This window comes from Heptranchias perlo, chromosome 32 (genome assembly GCF_035084215.1).
Source record: "Heptranchias perlo isolate sHepPer1 chromosome 32, sHepPer1.hap1, whole genome shotgun sequence".
Taxonomy (NCBI): Eukaryota; Metazoa; Chordata; class Chondrichthyes; order Hexanchiformes; family Hexanchidae; genus Heptranchias; species Heptranchias perlo.
Genome location: NC_090356.1, coordinates 30032464 through 30052871, shown reverse-complemented (window position 1 = coordinate 30052871; position 20408 = coordinate 30032464). Strand labels below are relative to the sequence as shown.

Below are 20408 nucleotides of genomic sequence, written 5' to 3'. Positions count from 1 at the left end.
TGTGGGAATATCAAAGAAAGAAAAGAAAAAACTTGCATTTATACAGTGCCTTTCATGATCTCAGGATGTCCCAAAGCGCTTCACAGCCAATGAGGTACTTTTGAAGTGTAGTCACCGTTGTAATGTAGCAAAGCGTGGCAACCAATTTGCACACAGCAAGATCCCACAAACAGCAATGAAATAATGAGCAGATAATCATCAGCTCTACCTCACCACCCTCTCAAACCTCCCACTGCTTATGATTTTGTCAGGCTGCTGGTCTGACATCCAATTTTGGATGAGCAGAAATTTCCTCCACTTAAATATCGGGAAGACCAAAGCCATTGTCTTCAGTCCCCGCCACAAACTCCATTCCCTAGCCACCGATTTCATCCCCCTCCCTGGCCACTGTCTCAGGCTGTTCGCAACCTCATTGTCCTATTTGACCAAGAGCTGAGCTTCTGATCCCATATCCCCTCCATCACCAAGACCACCTACTTCCACCTCCGTAACATCTTCAATCTCCGCCCCTGCCTCAGCCCATCTGCTGCTGAAACCCTCATCCATGCCTTTGTTACCTCCAGACTCAAATTTTCCAATGCTCTCCTGGCCGGCCCCCATCTTCCACCTTCTGTAAACTTGAGCTCATCCAAAACTCTGCTGCCCATATCCTAACTCGCACCAAGTCTCGTTCACCCATCTCCCGCTCGCTGACCAACATTGGCTCCTGGTCCAGCAATGCCACGATTTTAAAATACCCATCCTTGTGTTCAAATCCCTCCATTGCCTCTCCCCTTCCTATCTCCGTAACCTCCTCCAGCCCTACAACGCTCCGAGATCTCCAATTCTAGCCTCTTGTGCATCCCTGATTGCGGTCACCCTTCCATTGGCGGCTGTGCCTTCAGTTGTCCAGGCCCTAAACTCTGGAATTCCCTCTCCGCCTCTCTCTCCTCCTGTATGGAGCTCTTTAAAGCTCTGTGACCAAGCATCCGTCCTAATATCCCCTTATGTGGCTCGGTGTCAAATTTTGCCTAATAACATCCCTGTGAAGCACCGTGGGACGTTTTGCCACATTAAAGACGCTACATAAATGATGTTGATTGAGGGATAAATATTGGCCAGGCCCCAGGATCCTGTTCCCAGACATCAGAACAAAGCGTAAGAGCTGCTGAGAAATGTATGCCAATAAATAAGGTTTTAGAACAGTGCACAATGCACTCTTCAAGAACTGTGGACCAATCTCTCACCTGGGCACTGGGCTATGGGGCAACATTTCCCTGTTTGGATGCGATGCTCAAGACAAAAGTTGGCCTGGTCGCACCCACAGGTCAATCTTTTTTGAACCTAAGGTTCTGCTTGGCTGGAAAGCTGCTTTTCAGCCAATGGGAACCCTGTTAGACAGAGCTGCTACAACTTTCAAACTGGACAATGGACAGTGGGAGCAGGGAGGGAAGATGAAGAAAGGCAATTAAAACATTTTAAGCTTAAACTAAATAACAGAAGAGGATTAGTGTAAGTAGAAGTGTAGTTAAACTAAAAAATAGGAAGCAGAGAAAACAGGTTAAATAAAGAGAATAGGAGAGAAAAAAGGAACAATAAGGAAATGCAGGTGAAGGGTTTTCTTACTGTTTATTTCAGTGTTACAATATGCAAGTTGAAAACAAACTAAATGGATTGAGCTGAAGTGGTGAGGAGTTTATCTGGTGGCAGTTCAGGGTTCATCAATAGAATATTGGTGGAGATACGTCATTGGTGGAGATACGTCATTGGTGTGCTTTGGGGACAAACATTGTGCTTCCTCTCCCTCTGTTTCCAGCAATACATCAGCCTTGACAACAAAATAAACATCAAACTACACTGTACGACCCTTATCAATTTCCTGTTCTAGCTGTGAAAATCTGAACTTTCTCTTTGGAGAAGATATCAATTTCTTATTGCTGTGTGTGTGTGTAACTCCCTTTCCTTCAGTTATTTTTCTGTCTTCTTTCCTGGTCTTCCTTTGACAAACACCCAGTGCTGAGAGGACAGGCAGGCAACCTACTCTCATAATCCGGCTGCAGTGAGACCAGCCTGTAGGAAGCATTGGCCTGTCCACCGTAACACAGTGGAGACCACAGGTGCACAATCACAGTCTAAGACTCTGTGGTGCATTATCCCAGTAGCACCCAGTGTTTAATCTCAAGATACAATTTAACTTCAATAACTTTGCAAAACAAGGCACATTTTTATTACTGAAGCCAATAGTCCAAAGCCAAACTCAAGCAGCCAAACACAGCGGTCAAATAACGGAGAGGGCATCACAGCAGGCCCACTGCACACTCTACCTTGTGTCCACGTCTAATACGGGCAAAGTATTGCTCCCTCTGAAGAAAGGGAATAAATAACAGTGAGAGGTAAACAAACGACAGGCACAGGAACAGTACGTTAGCGAGGAGAATCTAAGATAATGGACCAAGGTGCAATCATCTCCCTTGGCTGCATGAGCGGCCCTTTAAAACTGAACCGAAGAAAACTTTGGAATCTCACAGATGTGGTTGAGTAATTGTGACTGTAAGATGCACGTGTTCAGGCACAGGCCACATATTATTTTCATTCATTTTGCTGTGAGAATTTATTACGAGGCCAATTCTACACCTTCTAATTTTATCAACTGACTAAGGTCTTGGCTCAAAATATTGCTGCAGTTCTCACATGTTTATAAGGCCAGCCTCACCCAAAATAACACGCTCATCAGGAGTCACATTGTGCAGGCATGAATTACCCTGCTTTGAAAGAACAGTGTCAAATTTCCATATAAATGTGCAAGAGTGATATAATGGTCATAACAAGTATATCTACATGGTCGCAGATTAACCTTCAGTCTCTAACACACACTGCCAGCTCCATGTGTATAAACATATCTGATAATGACAACTGAGGTAGAGTCAGATCAATTTTCCAGAGGAATAAAAAAGCATTTATTGCAGGTGGAATTTAATCTTAACCCTTTGGAACTTGGAATTTTTGGATTGAAAATGGATCAGAGTTTCAGTATGTCTCAGAATTCAAGGGCGTGATTTTTACCTGGAGCCGGGAAGAGAGCGATGGGATGAATTTTCAGGCGGGACAGCCGGAGGTAAAGTTGGCGGGTCGCAATGTGTGATCGCAACCTAATTTAATGATTACAATTTTACTTCCAGGTTTCCAGCGGGACTGACAGATTGACAGGCCCGCTTGTCTGTTGAGCGGGAAAGCAGCCAGGGAGCGGATGCCAGGCAAGTCTGACATCGCAGTGGGGAGGGGGGGATGGTCTCCGACACGGTGGGGGGGGGGGGGATGGTCAGCTGAACACAGGAGTCTGATTGTGCTAGGAGGAAACACTCCTGCTCCTCCGAGCCACAAGCAGTGCAATAAAGGCACTCATCTGATGAATCAGCCCTTCCCACCTCCTTTTACCTGCCATGATTCATGAGCCCCAGGAAAGCCGTCCTGGACGTATTAAATTTAAAGCTTAGTTAAATTCAATTAAAAAAACGCTACTTAATGTCTCTTAATGACGTTAAGTGTCCCACTAAATACCCACCCGCCGGCACTAATTGGTGATGCAACCACCACGATTCAGCTCCGTACGCATCCAAACACGCCCATGTTAAACTCGGAAGTGGGCGCGTTGGAGCACGGTTGCGGTCGCGATCACGACTAGTATTTGCATCCCACCCGACTCCAACCCACCCATTCTTGGAGGTTAAAATTCCCCAAGTCTCAGTTTCAGGATTTCTTCTTACACCACAATTTCTGTGGGGAAGGTTAGTCCCTGAACTAATGCTGTGAATATAACAGGACTGTAGAATTATACGTTATTCCAAGAATTTACTGGATCACAAACAGACGTTCTATTCCAGATGTTCAATTCCACAGGTGCAATTTATTCAGCTGCACAACTTGGATGAAATCAGCCAGTGCTTCTTGTCTTTGGAGAGTATACAGCTATTACGTGACAGACTGTGAATTTACTGGTCAATATCCTGTGCATCTGGTTTAAAAATATATATAGCAATGGTTCCACTGTTAACATTGAGTCAATGCTGGGCAAACTTGTGGTGGGAATATCTTAGTCTTGTTTGGAATTTCCTGTCTTTGATGGTTGGGATAGTGCCCTTAACAATGTACATGGTCGTCACCTTTGTGTTTGAAACTGTCCCGAGACTTCTAGGCTCACTAAGGGCTACAAAGCTCGTTGGTAAGAGCTCTGGGAGGCGCATCGTAAACTGTGCCGATGGTCCCGGTCGATCAAGGAGCGCTGGAGAGTCAGCGTCTCTACTCCTGGGCTGAGAGTTCCGGCCCCCGTTCTCTGGGAATATCTTTGGGACGCAATGTTGGATCTCCTCTGGGCGAACGGCCGGTGGAGGGGGTTACTGAACCATGTTGGGCAGTACCAAGGATATGGGGCTGCGGCTTTGCTGGACGGAGTTACAGTAGCAGGGCGGAAGTCCCTTTCCGTCCCCTCTCGGGGTCCAACAAAGTAAAGGGAATCTCCTGTTGTCTCAGGCCCACGCAACCTTCTAGAGACAGAAGGTCAGTGTTGGAGAATGGCAGAGATGGGCTCCTTTCTGTGCCTCTCCTGGTTATCTCTGGCTGGGCTTTCTGAACTCAGCTTGGAAGGATCTCCATGCTGGCTCAAAACAACTCAAGAGACTACCTGGATGTATGTGCATGTGACAAGTTTCACCATCTCAGCAGCCATACCTGGAATTGGGGTTGTTTTGGTTCTGCTGCCGTCTCTGGTACCCTCTGTTACTATCACATGCTTTTGGGGTCAGGGGTGCACAAAGATTTCGTCAAGTTGTCTCAAAAGCCGAATCCACGTTCCCACTGCTACACAAACTTCAGCGCAATGCTATAAAGAAGACCACCTCTGACTGGTGGCCTTGGACCTGTTTATCATTATGGTCGCAGCAATATAATGGCCCCCCAGAGCAACCATCACCGGCAAAATCACCGTGTGCTGTTCCAGCTACTGTCGTTCTATTTTCATCTGTCCAGCGTGACAGTAGGCTTCCAGAAAAATGCCACCTACAGTGCCACACATACATGGTCACTGTTTAACAGTCAACCTTGTCACCTGCTACTCAATCTGACTGGTTGAGCTAAATCAGTCCTGCACAGTTTTTGCTGTAATAAAGAAACTGATAAAAATTGGTGCCAGAATCTATTTCTTGCCACTATTTGCTGCTGGAACACTAGGAATTCTACACAGCACAGCATTCGCAGAGTGTGCTAAAGGCAGTTAGTGACGTATATACTGGCAGATGTCCCGTGGCATTGCTCACTGTGATTGAGGGAATTCGCTGTTTTACAACAGTAAGGACATTGTCAATAAAATATGATGCGGAGAGATTACAGGAAGTGCACATTATGGGCAAGACTTTCAATACATATGAAATAACTTTTTTTTTTAAAAGAACTACCACCTAAATATCAGGAAACCCCCAACCTTCCTTCACTGATTTGGATGCAATTTTAATTGGGCTTCAGTTTGGAATGAAATATTACTTCACTGTTCATACCACTTTCGTATTTTGCAGGCATTTTGGATAATTTACTTTGATTAACAAAGCTCAGATCCCATCTCTGTGTGTACTGTAATTTCACACTGGGTCCTTGCTCCACTGTGATCACACTAGTTCAGTCTGGTATCATTGAAAAATGCCATAATACATACGATTAGCAACCTCCAAAGTCTTGAACTATAAATATCAAATAATGATTGTGGTAGGAGAGTGGCAGAAAATTCAATCCAAAATAAACACAACTTAAAATTTTTGTTTAACGATTTTGATCATGAGCACCATTCGAGTGGAGGACATCACCTCAAGTATGCTGCTTGGGACATACGGGAATATCCTTAAACCTGGAACGCTCTAGTGTTGAAAGGATTTAGATATTATACGTCTGGAGCTGTACCTTGTCTCCCTGATACGCCTCTGGAAGCTGCCAGTAGTAGGACTCCTGGGTGTACTGCCCAAACCGTCCGAACGAGAGCTGTGGCAGCATCTCTCTCACTGTCACCGTAAACCCCGAGGTGATGCGTGCAGTGCGCTGACGATTCACCAGGGAAAAGTTCTGGAAGTTGCTTGGCGGAACGAATGGAGTCGTCACCTACGTGGGCAGAATTAAACACTGAAACAAAAGCAAAATACTGCGGGTGCTGGAAAATCTGAAATGAAAACAGAAAATGCAGGAAACATTCAGTCGGTCAGGAGACATCTGTGGAGAGAGAAAAACAGAGTTAACGTTTCAGGTCGATGACCTTTCATCAGAACTGGGATCAATAACCTTTCATCAAAACTATCTTCCAGTTCTGATGAAAGGTCATCGACCTGAAATGTTAACTCTGTTGCTCTCTCCACAGATGTTGCCTGACCTGCTGAGTGTTTCCAGCTCAAAGTTCATTTGTGTAACAGTTTAAAAAATGACCCCTGACCTAAAAGCCTTGTATTACCTTTTAAACCAGTTTGCCTAATAAACGTTATTCAAATATCACCAAAAAAATCACTTGCAATAGAATTATTCTTTTTAAGTAAAGAAACTTTTAGCTATGTATACTTTCAATATGATCTTCTCTAGTCTTTTAATTTAATTTAGCTTCCACAGATAAATGAATAGGTTGGCACCCAAATTTTGAAGTGGATGGGAAGAGGCGTTGGGAAAAAGTCACTGCACCTTTAATGCTCTGATCTCCTCACAGGGATCGTGCCGTACATGTGATCAGAAAAGACAGAGTTTGTACAAGGCGGCAATTACACACATCCAAAGGTCAGAATCTGGGGACTGCCCATCAGGGAACAGGCCATTGAGAGCTACCGTCACACTGTCTGAGGCTCTGCAGCAAAATGATTCTCTTTCTGAAAATGGCAATAACATTCTTCTTCAGATAATGCCAATTATCAACAACTAGATCGATCACCTTCAACTGGAGGATCATTCAAGTGCCAGTGCCTGCCTGTACTGAGGGCATCTGCTACGTAATTTGATGGGCTGACAGATCTGTGGAATTTGACTGACTACAATTCTAAATGGGCATGGCGTTAAGTCACGCACTGGGGTCCAAGCTTCATCAAGCCTGATGCAGTGAACTGCGACCATGCATTGTACATCTGTACCCTTGCAGCGTTGTCCCAAACTTGTCCTTTGAACTAGACCAGGGCCGGCCATATTGCTTGATACACGAGACTGTAGTGCTGCTAATGGAAGTACATCCTCTGTATGTGGAATTCCTATTCTATAAAAGTAGGGTCAGTCACTAATGTTAGAGATGGGTGGAGTGCGTTGACGATTTGCAATGGAAAAGTTTTCGAAGTTTCTTGGCGGAACGAATGGAGTCACAACCCACAGAAGTTAACAGCATTAATTGCATCAGCAATGCCATATGACCATCACCCATGTTAGCTCACATCCGACACCTGCTACATAGCGACTAGAACCCTCCCTGATAGGGAGGCGATGCCAGTGGGAGAGAAAGAACTAAGGGTTGTTCCCAGGGCAAGGTCTTATACATAGCTGCCAGAGGCAGTAGTAGAGGCGGGTACAATTTTGTCTTTTAAAAAGCATTTGGACAGTTACATGGGTAAGATGGGTATAGAGGGATATGGGCCAAGTGCAGGCAATTGGGACTAGCTTAGTGGTATAAACTGGGCGACATGGACATGTTGGGCCGAAGGGCCTGTTTCCATGTTGTAACTTCTATGATTCTATGATTCTATAGCAGAACAGGTAAGGGCATTTGACCTATGGGTGACATGAATTTCTTAAAGGGCCAGCGCTGTCTGGCAATTTTCCTTATGGGATGATTAAGTTACTGCTTGTACACAGAGGGTGAAAGGATGACAAAGGATGAACAGTTTAAAAAAAATATGTACCCGTTTCCTGTAGTAGGAGGAGCTGCTGCATTGATGTGTAATTCCCATACAGAAACATGGCAGGCAGCCTTCTCTGCTCTCTGCACTCAGATAGAAGAAGCCAGCTTTGCAAGTGTCACAGATCTGGCCTTCCACATTGGGCTGTAATCAAAATACAAATGACATGTCATCAGGCTAAACTTGCACTAATAAGTGCCATAACGTAAGTGGGTCGCGTTATTCTGCAGTTGAACGGTATAAATATTAGAAATTGAAATCGGATCTAACCAGAGGCTCTCTGAAGATACATTTTAAGGTTGCTGACTAGAAGTGACTTCTGGTTTCTGCACTAAACCAGATTTAGTACAGTACATTCTCAGAAGGATGAACGTGTCTCCATGTTGCAGACAATCCAGTTGGGACTGAATTCATTTTGGGGGGGAGGAGTGGGAAGACAAGTGGAAATCATAACAGGCAAACCCGAGGTACCTCAGGACTACGATAACAGAACTACATCTTCTTCAAGTGGCTCTCCATGGCACCGATTCTCAACGTAGAGGGTAAAATCAACCCGACCATTGAATTTTCCTACCCTCACTGGGCAAGATTTTCTTCTGCTTCAAAGCCCCACTGAGAGTGCTGCATTCGGAAGTATGTTGTTGGAGCCCCACACAAGGCTTCTCTCGGTGATATCGTGATGTTTAGACTTTATGCGATGATATGCACTGCTCAGACTATTGGACTGCAGTGAGGAGCTGTGCTGGTAGGTGGCAGTACCGAGAGCCTAAATTTGATTTTTAAATACAAAATATTCACATTATTTCCTGCCCACCCCCCCACCGCCAATTTTTTCTCCTCCCCTTCTCTCCGGACGCCATTGACTTCTTGCTGCCCACAGCCACCAGTCACCCTCTGGGACCTTGCCCAAGTAGCTGTTATTCATGTGTGAGCTGCGACAGGGAGTGCCAGCAGGCTATTCCACCCTGCGGGCATCACAGCCAAGCCAACCTCGTTTGCACGTGACATCTGCTAGAGCCCTGGACCGTGATCAGCGAGAACCTCTGGCTGGTTTCTCCCTCCTAATCTAGGGACACCAACTGCAGTGCCCAAACCACTGCACCAGGAATGAAGCACCTGCCCACAAAGCAGCTTCCGCCTCTCTTAAGTCACACCCTACAGTTCCACAGGATCTTCACTGCATGCTGTTGGCCTGACTGGGCCTCCTTTCAAACATCAAGTCTTCAGACTTTGTTTCACTACACCCAATGGAAGTGTCTTTTAAAAATATAATCCTTCCCATCCCTACTCCCAAAATGTAAAAATAGGAGTTATTTTGTCCAATATAATCCAACCCATTCGATCAGTTTGGTCAGTCAGGCACACTGGTTTAGAAAAGCCCCCGGGCAGGTACTCTCCGACGGCAGTAGTCAACCATTACCTTGCACTGGCAGCGTGCACTGGCGTCACATTGGTCTCCAGTGCTTCCTCTCTGGTCACAAGTACAGCCAGCTGCAACACAGCAAATAATCAAATGAAACATCCCTGGTTTAAATCTAACAAGGTCAAAGCTTTTGAAAAAGGAAGGAAAAAAAAAATCCAAATTTTAACGGACGGCTTGAGACCCATCACGGTGGGTCTCTCAGTGGAAGAGAGAAACATAGAAACATAGAAAATAGGAGCAAGAGTAGGCCATTCGGCCTTTTGGGCCTGATCCGACATTCAAAATGATCATGGCTGATCGTCTAACTCAGTACCCTGTTCGCGCTTTTTCCCCATATCCCTTGATCCCTTTAACATTAAGAAATATATCTAACTCCTTCTTGAATACATCTAATGACTTGGCCTCCACTGCCTTCTGTGGTGGAGAATTCCACAGGTTCACCACCCTCTGAGTGAAGAAAAACTAACGCCCAAACAGGGACTTGAACTCTGGACCCTCGGATTAAAATTCTGATGCTCTACCGACTGAGCTATCCGGGCCCTAATTTCTTCTCATCTCTGTTCTAAATGGCATACCCTGTATCCTGAGACTGTGACCCTGGTTCTGGACTCCCCAGCTATCGAGAACATCCTCCCTGCATCTAGTCTGTCTAGTCCTGTTAGAATTTTATATGTTTCAATGAGATCAACACTCATTCTTCTAAACTCTAGTGAGTACAGGCCTAGTCGACCCAATCGCTCCTCATACGTCAGTCCTGCCATCCCAGGAATCAGTCTGGTCTTCCTGATGTAGATTGTGGACCCGTGGCTGGGCCATTCTCACTGTGTTGGGCACTGTGCGCTCTCCAGGATAGGCTGGCAATCCCAGAGTTCCAGCAACATTTAATAAAAATTCAGCTTTGGCCAGGAATCTGGTTGCCTTACTTCAAAGGAAATGAATGTATTGGAGAAGGCGCAGAGCACGGCAAATGCAAATGATCCCGAGTTTAAAATGGAAGAATTACGAGGAAAGGTTGGAGAATGATCTACTTTTGAAGTGTAGTCACTGTTGTAACGTAGGAAACGCAGCAGACAATTTACGCACAGCAAGGTCCCACAAACAACAATGAGATAAATGATCAAATAATCTGTTCTTAGGTGTTGGCTGAAGAATAATTATTGGCCAGGACACTGGAGAGAACTCCCCTGCTCTTCTTCGCAGAGTGCTATGGGATCTTTTACATCCACCTGAGGGGCTTCGGTTTAACGTCTCATCCGAAAGACGGCACCTCTGACACTACAGCACTCCCCCAGTACTGCACTGGAGTGACAATAGGGCAAGAATAGTGAGAAATATATTTAAAACAGATGTTTAAAAAAAGGTCCTTTACTCAGAGTGTTAAGCATTTGGAATAATCTACCAGGTAAGATGCTGGACTCAAATACATTAGTGGCAAAGTTTAAGTTGCAAATCTCTAGGCCAATTAAGGTGTCAACAGTGTCTCAGTAGTATCATTCTCGCCTCTGGGTCAGAAGGTCGTGGGTTCAAATCACACTTCAGCAACTTGAGCACATAATCTCGGGTGTCACTTCAGTGCAGAACTGAGGGAGTGCTGCACTGTCAGAGATGCCGTCTTTCGGATGAGACTTTAAACCGAAGCTACATCTGCCCCCTCAGGTAGACGTAAAAGATACCGTGGCATTTTTCTCCCAAGTATGCTTCAAGCTTCCCCTTTAATTCATCAATACTGTCTACTTCAACCACACCACATGGCAGTGAGTTCCACATTCTCATCACTCTCTGTGTAAAGAAATTCCTCCTAAATGTTTTATTTGATCTGTTAGTGGCTATCTCGTATTTATACCCCCTTGTTCTGGACTCAGCCACGGTTCTCCACGTCCATCCTATCGAACCCCTCAATAATTGTGAAGACCTCTATCAGGTCTCCTCTTAGTTTTCTCTTCTCCAGTGAAAAGAATACCAGCCTGCTCAACTTTTCCTGATAGTTGCATCCTTTCAATTCTGGTAGGATCATAGGAACATGAGAAGGCCATTTAGCCCTTTGAGCTACTCCGCCATTCAATTAGATCATGGATGATCGATACCTTAACTCCATTTACCCATCTTAGTTTCATATTTCTTGATACCCTTATCTAACAAAAATGGTAACAACCTTTTAAATCTTTTCCGCACTTTCTCCAGTGCTTCAATATCCTTTTTGTGGTATAGAATCATAGAAAATTTACGGCACAGAAGGAGGCCATTCGGGCCATCGTGTCCACGCTGGCTGAGAAACGAGCCACCCAGCCTAATCCCACTTTCCCGCATTTGGTCCGTAGCCCTGCAGGTTACAGCTGTTCAGGTGCACATCCAGGTATTTTTTAAATGAGTTGAGGGTTTCTGCCTCTACCACCATCTCAGGCAGTGAGTTCCAGACCCCCACCACCCTCTGATCTACTGGCAGGTCACAGATTTAAGATAATTGGCAAAAGAACCAGAGGGCAGATGGGGAGAAATTCTTTTATGCAGCAAGTTGTTATGATCTGGAATGCACTGCCTGAAAGGGTGATGGAAGCAGATTCAATAGTAACTTTCAAAAGGGAATTGGATGAATACTTGAAGGGAAAATATTTGCAGGGCTATGGGGAAAGGGCAGGGGAGTGGGACTAATTGGATGGCTCTTTCAAAGAGGAGGAACAGGCAAGATGGGATGAATGGCCTTCTTCTGTGCTGTATGATTCGATGTACTGAAACATAAATTTGCTTTAGCAGGGAGGCTTGCTCCTCATTATAAGCGAATGGCTGAGGTTTTATTGACACTGCTTCTGTAGCCCTCTCACTCATTAGTTGTTCACCTGCAGCATTTGTATTTTTGACTCTACTTTTTGACGTGTTTTTCTGGTACACAATTTATCAATGAAAAGAGCCATAGTTACCAATTAGGCGTGAAAGACCACTAACGTGCAATTTACTTTGGATGGTTCTTGGCAGATAACGTCAGTGGGAGCACTCCAACACGTCCGCACAAACTCAGTGATAACTAATCAGCCCCAGTTCCCCCAAATAAACATACTAGGCAAGTTTAACAGGATTACTAGCTATTGGTTTTACACAGTAACAGAGAGTAAACGTTCATTTTAATCAGACTAAAACATCACATGTAAACAACTGATGTGAAAACAAACAAAAATACACACAGATGAGCTGAGGGCAGTGTCAGTAAACCTGCACCAACACCGGCTAAAGTCAACAGTGGCAAAGGTACAGAGAAATCAGGGCAGCAATTCAGATGGACGTTTATTATGAGAAGCAAGAACCACAGAGGCGGAGCAAATTAAATAGCAGGTCATGGATGATCTATACCTTAACTCCATTTACCCATCTTGGTTTCATATTTCTCAGGCAGTGAGTTCCAGACCCTCACCACCCTCTGGGTGAAAAAGTTTTTCCTCATTTCCGCTCCAATCCTTCTACCAATCTATGCCCCCTGGTTATTGACCCCTCTGCTAAGGGAAATAGGTCCTTCCTATTCACTCTATCTAGGCCCCTCATAATTTTGGACACCTCAATCAAATCACCCCTCAGCCTCCTCTGTTCCAATCTGTCATCATAGCTAAAATTCTCCAGCCCTGGCAACATCCTCATAAATCTCCTCTGCACCCTCTCCAGTGCAATTACATCCTGCCTGTAATGTGGTGACCAGAACTATGTGCAGTACTCAAGCTGTGGCCTAACTAGTGTTTCACACTAGTATAGAGACCAGAACTGCTCACCGTACACCAACTGTGGTCTAGCCAAGGGTCTATGTACATTTAACATTACCTCCCTACTTTTGTATTCTATTCCTCTAGAAATGAACCCCAGTATTTCGCACTCTTCATAACCTTATCAACTTGTGTTACTACTTTTGGAGATTTATGTATCCAAAGTCACAGATCTCTTTGCTCCACTCTTAACTTCCAAGGAATAAAAGACCTCCTTATTCCTCCTACCAAAATGAACCACCTCAACTCTTCGCTATATTGAATTTCATTTGCCATTTATCTGCACACTCTGCAAGCCTGTTTATATCTTCCCGTATTTTGGTGCAGTCCTCCACATTACTAGCGATACCCCTCAATATGGTATCAGCCATAAATTTCGACACCATACCTCCAATTCCCGAGTCCAAATAATTTACATATATGGTAAACAGCAGCACAGATCCCTGCGGGACAACACTTCCCACTTTCTGCCAGTCTGAGAAACTTCCCTTAACTCCTCCCCTCAGTTTTCTGTGTTGTAGCCATCTTTCAATCCATTCTGCTATCTGACCCCCAACTCCAGATGCCCTGACCTTTATCACGAGTCTCTTATGTGGCACCTTATCTAGGGCCTTCTGAAAATCCATGTCTACCACATCCACTGCATTACCCTTGACTACTCTGTTACTTCTTCAAAGAATTCAATAAGTTTGGTTAAACATGACCTTCCCTTTAGAAATCCATCCTTTTTTTTATTATATTCTCCATCTCTAGATCTGTTGTTATCTGATCTTTTAGCAAAGATTCTATTATCTTTCCTACCACTGACGTTAAGCTAACCGGTCTATAGTTCCCTGGATTAGTTCTATCTCCCTTTGTGAAAATAGGAATTACATTTGCTGTCTGCCAGTCCTCTGCCACTATTCCCTTTTCTATTGAACTTTTATACATGGATACTAGTGCTTCTGCAATCTTCTCCCTGGTGCCTTTGAGTATCGATGGATGCAATCCATCTAGACTTGGGGTCTTGTCCTCCTTAAGTTTCATTTCTGCTGCTGGCGAAGGTGGAATTAAAAAACGTAGCTGAGATCACCATTCTGTTTTGGAACTTACTAGTGCAACGCTGTCCATATATGGGATTCCCAGTGTAACCTGGAGCACACCTGTAACAAGTATTGCAAAAGAGAGATTAGAAATGGTTCTTTTAAACAGAATCCAAAGGTGTTTACATATGAATCTTTTTTTAGTCCACTGACAGGGTCAGTTTGTATTGGAATTCTGCAGGATGACTGTTTATTCATTATCCGGCTACGTTAACACCTCAGTTACAGCGGCAAAGGGAAAGTGGATCAAGGTGTAATTCAGCTTCCATTCGTCAGTAAAATTATTATGAGTCAACAGCAACAGAAAGAGAACCCACCTTTTGGTAGATCTTTAAAAATCTGCGTCCAAAGAAGTGACACAAATTTGCATTCCCGGAATTAGAAACTGTGACTGTGGTAAAAGCAAAGTCCTTGACCACAAAGTGAACTGGTCCTGCAAGTGCCTCCCTCTTGTCTGAAGCCCTCCTGGTGAAAATGGTCTTTCAGAGGCCTGCAAACGCTATTGATTTCTCTGTCTACTGTACAAAATTGCCTTCCTAAAAAACTCAGCATACGTTATGAATGTGCTGTGGTGAGGACAGGTGTAAAAGCACAGCATCTACCCCAATTCTAGGGAGCAACCACTGCACATACAGAGCTGTGACTATGAAGCTTCAGTTACGTGGAGAGACTGGAGAAGGCTGGGATTGTTCTCCTTAGTGCAGAGACGGTTAAGGGGAGATTTAATAGAGTTGTTCAAAATTATGAGGGATTTTGATAAAGTACATAAGGAAAAACTGTTTCTACTGGCAGGACACAGATTTAAGATAATTGGCAAAAGAACCAGAGGGGAGATGAGGAGAAATTTTTTTACGCAGCGAGAATGTGCTGCCTGAAAGGGTGATGGAAGTAGATTCAATAGTAACTTTCAAAAGGGAATTGGATAAATCCTTGAAGGGAAAATATTTGCAGGGCTATGGGGAAAGAGCAGGGGAGTGGGACTAATTGGATGGCTCTTTCAAAGAGCCAGAACATGCAAGATGGGCTGAATGGCCTTCTTCTGTGCTGTATGATTCGATGTACTGAAACATAAATTTGCTTTAGCAGGGAGACTTGCTCCTTATTATAAGTGAATGGCTGAGGTTTTATTGACACTGCTTCTGTAGCCCTCTCACTCATTAGTTGTTCACCTGCAGCATTTGTATTTTTGACTCTACTTTTTGACGTGTTTTTCTGGTACACAATTTATCAATGAAAAGAGCCATAGTTACCAATTAGGCGGGAAAGACCACTAACGTGCAATTTACTTTGGATGGTTCTTGGCAGATAACGTCAGTGGGAGCACTCCAACACGTCCGCACAAACTCAGTGATAACTAATCGGCCCCAGTTCCCCCAAATAAACATACTAGGCAAGTTTAACAGGATTACTAGCTATTGGTTTAACACAGTAACAGAGAGTAAACATTCATTTTAATCAGACTAAAACATTACGTGTAAACAACTGATGTGAAAACAAACAAAAATACACACACAGAAGAGCCGAGGGCAGTGTCAGCAAACCTGCACCAACACCAACACCGACTAAAGTCAACAGTGGCAAAGGTACAGAGAAACCAAGAAGCAAAAACCACAGAGGCGAAGCAAATTAAATAGCAGGTCGAAATTACTGCCAACCGCAGCACCCCAAGGCCAGCAGAGTATGAGAATGCCAGGCAGATAAGATTATTGTTCTAACCATACACCCTTGTTAAAGATCTCCTCCTTCAAGTTTTTTTGTATGCCATTTGGAAATAAATGTCCCTAAACGCCCATAAACATTCTACATGAAAATGTAAAAGGGCACTGTTGCTCAGTTTGGAACTTTCCATACCAGCGCAGCCAAGAGGGTACTCTTCCGAAAATCACCACAATGGTCACTTTGACCAGGATGTCCACTGCAATCAGCTGCGGCCCTAACCTTTTCTTTTAATAATACTAATAACAACTTGCCTTTAACGTAGTAAAACATCCCAAAGCGATTCACAGAAGCATAATCAAACAAAATTTGACACCAAGCCACATGAAGAGAAAATTAATCTTTATCCTACAAGGCTTGAGGACTAACAGGATAAAATCACATGCACCTTTTCACTAAAACACTTCACTCAAGTGAGAACTTCGCTTCACAAGTCTCTAAGAGACTGGCTTCACATCCCAAACACTGCCTACCCTTCCATCGTCTCACTGTGGAACCAAACCGTAATTTTTAAAATTTCTAATTGATATTTCACCAGGGGACAATTTAATCCTTTTCGGCCATTAGAATGTAAATACTGTCCACATCTAAAATGCTCAGCAACTGTCACACGTCAACTTAACCCATGATAGAGATCCAAATGTTTACGATCAGTTAAAGACTCAAGCCAACGAGTGCTACATTCCACATCTGGGATCTGGTCCTCGCCCGAAGACAAGTGCAGCGAATGAATCAGCTTTTGAAAGAGTCCCTGTTATGAGGTACAAGAGGCCTGCAGTAGAACAATATTTTGTAATATTTTATTAACCCCTCTCGTTTTAAGTTTTTCTTCTATAAAATATTTGATTTTGGATTTTCTCTGCAAAGCTTCACATCTGCAGGGGCCTTCCTTGGTGTTTATTTCAAAAAAACACATTTTGTTTGATAACGCTCCTGTGAGGCGCATTGGGGCGTTCTACTACGTTAAAGGTGCTATATAAATGCAAGTAGTTGTTGTTACTTGAATAGTTTTATTTGAAGGTGTCTGCTTTTTGCTCAATAATTCATTAGGAATCTCAGTCATGGGCTGGTGGTGATGGATTAAACAAAAGGCAAATCGGACCCTTGCAGTGCCCCTCGCTATCTGGCTGCTGAGCAGGAAAGCCAAATTGCTGGAAGGTGGCCCAGATAGGGTGGACTGCCGATAAAGAAGTCATGGAAAAAGAAACACTCGAGTACTGAGAGCTTACAACTGGCCCTTTTAGCATCGCTGTAAACCTTTTGGTTTTCAACTGGAGGCTGAATTAAAAACAATCAGTCTCTATCATATCAAAGCAAATTCAACTGGCTCTAATATGTCCTATAGTGACGCAAAACTTGTTTTCTCGTGGTTGAAAACATTCAAGGGTTGCATCCGAGTTGTACCACAGTCAGCAGCATGATGGGATAAATACGCCTCAATCATGGGGCCGCTGATATTCCACTCAAGTGTCAGTGTGGCTCAGTGGTAGCACTCTCGCCTGTGAGTCAAATGGTTGTAGGTTCAAGCCCCACTCCAAGACTTGAGCAAATAATCTGGGCTGGCACTTTAGTGCTGTACTGAGGGAGTGCTGCACTGCCGGAGGTGCCAGCTGTCGATGAGATGGACGTAAAAGCACTCTTCGAAGAGGAGCAGGGGAATTCTCCTGGAGTGCTGGTCAACATTTATCCCTCAACCAACACCAACAAAATCATCTGGTCACTTATCTCACTGCCGTCCGTGGGGCCCTGCTGTGTGCAAATTGGCTACCACACTTGCCTCCATAACATTTACTGTATTTCAGACGTAATTCATTGGCTGTGATGCACTTTGGGGAGTGCTGAAGATGTGAACGTCACTATTTCAATGCAAGTTTCTTCTATAATTTCATCCCCTGGGCATTATCCAGGCAGCCTCAATAGTGGACACTGGGCTCATAGAAAAACAGATCAAGTGTGCAAGGCCATGAAACAAATAGAAGCACCACAGCCGTGAACAAATTGTGCTGGCCACATCACTTTTTAAAAAAAAAATAACGCTTCTCTGTGAGCCAGTATAACCAACCCCATCACAAGGCTGGTTTGTCAACATCCCGAGACTCCTTGCTACATTCAAGTTGAGTTGACTAGAAGAATCCCAGTGAAGCATTTTATTGGCCCACTGCTGCCGTCTACAAGACACCAATGATATTAGGATGTCGGAAAGCGGTGGCAGTTGCCCTAATGTATGAATTGCATGAATACTTGCTTTCTTAATGCCCATTCTCTCAGCTAATCTGATTGCCATGAGTGAATAATTTACAAAAAGTATATTAAAAGAAAACTAATCCAATATACACATACGTAGCAAATATTGGACCATTATGTAACGATCATAACAAAGGAGACAAAACAAAGATACGCTACAGAAAAAGTAAGTCATTACAAAGGCTAAGGAATGTGCCTATTCTCAGAGCTTTTGCTTAACTACAATGCTTGTTTTTTTATATATATGAATGCACACAAACAGACACTGAAAGCTTTGTTCACATATAAAGCCACCTGCACCAAAAGGCAATGGGGATAGCTTGAAGTCCAACTAACCCAGCACCTCTTCCCAAAAGGATGTGAAAAGGATTGTGGAAAAAAAATGACAAATGCAGCAGCTGCCCTGTGTATCACGGGAATCTTACCTTGGAAGTTTGTGGCCTACCAGCACCATCTCTGTAAGGCCAACCAGAACAATTCTTGCACCAAACAAAAGGCCTGAACCTATAAACACTTTACTACATCAATTGTGTTAAACACCCAAAACAGTGAGGTCTTAAATGAGGTAAAATATTAGAAGCACTCATGCTACTCTTATCAAACTAATAATATACTTTAACAAACTATGTCTTTACATCTCCTACAGAAAGATCTGTAATTATTCAAGGGCCCATATGATTAACTCGGCACTGATTATGACCGAACAGTCATTCATCTTTTGCTGAAGATCAGGCTCAAGCAATTGATGAATAATCATATCACCTGACAGCTTCCAACTTACCTCATATAAGAAAGTAGTGAATAGAGAATACTGAGTCCATCCAAGCATACCTTACACTGGGCACTTTAAAGCATCAGCTGACAGCTGAGTTTGTTTGACCGAGAGGGGCTCACAAGACTACTGCTCCCCTGTAGTTACAGGAGAAAATAATTATGAACATGGATGCATTGATTTTGAGGCCATGTCTGTGGACTTGAGCATCGCATATTTAGATACTAGGCCTGGACCGTCCTGTGAACTTGCATCCAAACAGATACATATCTGAGGCTCCCACCAAGAGACCAGGCAAACTGGGTAAAAGCTGAATAGTCACATTCAGTACCTGACCTGTCAGTGTCCACTGATGTACATGGGGACGGGTAATCAGACTGGACATATTCTGCTATTGAGGACAGGACAAGATGTGTTGGCGATGGAGGAGCTACTATTTGTCTAAACTGCTATATCCATGAGATGCTAAAGACTAGCACAGAGATACATGGCTGTGGTAGGGGGGGGGGAAAGAGAGCAGGGGCAGTGGTGGGGGGGGGGGAAAGAGAGCAGGGGCAGTGGTGAGGGGGGTGGGGAGGAAGAGCAGGGGCAGTGGGCTTAGTTTTGGATTGCTCTAGCAACGAGCCAGTGACACAATGGGCTGAATGGCCTATTGCTGTGCTGTAATCATCAATGGTTCAGTATTGGGCAGTGTGTATGAATATTATGGGATACAGGAATTCTTTGCTTTAAAATTACATACATTGATCCCTTACTCTTCAACACTTGGCCTTACTGCTCCCTTTCCCGGATTCACTAATGCTTAAACGTACTGAGATGGTGGTTTTAATTGAAAATGATCACGGTGACCTGTTTAATTAGCTGTGATAAAGTCCTTGCTTCCAAAGAGAATTGTATTTACATTCTCAGAATTAATCCCGATATTGAAAACATATTAAACAGTCTAAGTTCCGACTGCATTTTAGGGCAATGGGCACAAAGTTGTGTTGCTTGCTTTGTGAAGAAATCAAGATGTGGTACTTCACCTGTTCAATGCAAATGTCTTCACACCCAATCTCATCATCCGGTAACTTTATATATCAGAATGTCACTCAATTGTCTGGAAGGATACACGATATCAAAAATAGAATAATCACGGTGACCCAATGAGTTTCTGCCTCGTTCCGTACCTCAGACAGCGACAAGAGTCCAGTAATATGACAGCACATTGTGCTTATTTAACAAAACAGAACCCAGCAAACCTGCTAAACGTGTCAGCTGTGATAATCATCCTTTTCGGTTAAAGTTGTAGCCTATTTTAATGTGTGACACTTCAAAAAGATATAAACACTGCCTCTGTATCACTCTTGATAACCAGAAATGTCACCAATGCTCCCTTGATGTTGACAATGCTGTTTGGATACTTTGACTGAACGATTAATAGCTGACTTCCTAATCCAGTAATAGGGAAGATTTTCTCAGTGTTGAAATTATTACAAATAAACTTTTAAAAATAGATTTCTTTCAGAAAATAACATTTTGGGGATACAGTATGTGAGCAATTTGATCCATGAC

The 20408-nt window shown here is 43.7% G+C and overlaps 1 protein-coding gene and 1 non-coding gene across 2 annotated transcripts in view; both read right to left on the bottom strand.

Moving 5' to 3' along the window:
* The window catches only part of hspg2 (heparan sulfate proteoglycan 2), a 473886-nt gene that overhangs the window by 208487 nt on the left and 244991 nt on the right, over positions 1–20408 (bottom strand). Inside the window, 5 exon segments of the mRNA XM_067970061.1 lie at positions 2304–2342; positions 5923–6117; positions 7878–8018; positions 9295–9365; positions 14133–14182. Coding sequence (XP_067826162.1) covers positions 2304–2342; positions 5923–6117; positions 7878–8018; positions 9295–9365; positions 14133–14182 — 496 coding nt within the window.
* trnak-uuu (transfer RNA lysine (anticodon UUU)) lies at positions 9764–9836 on the bottom strand. Its single transcript has one exon. It is a non-coding gene; the product is annotated as a tRNA-Lys (tRNA).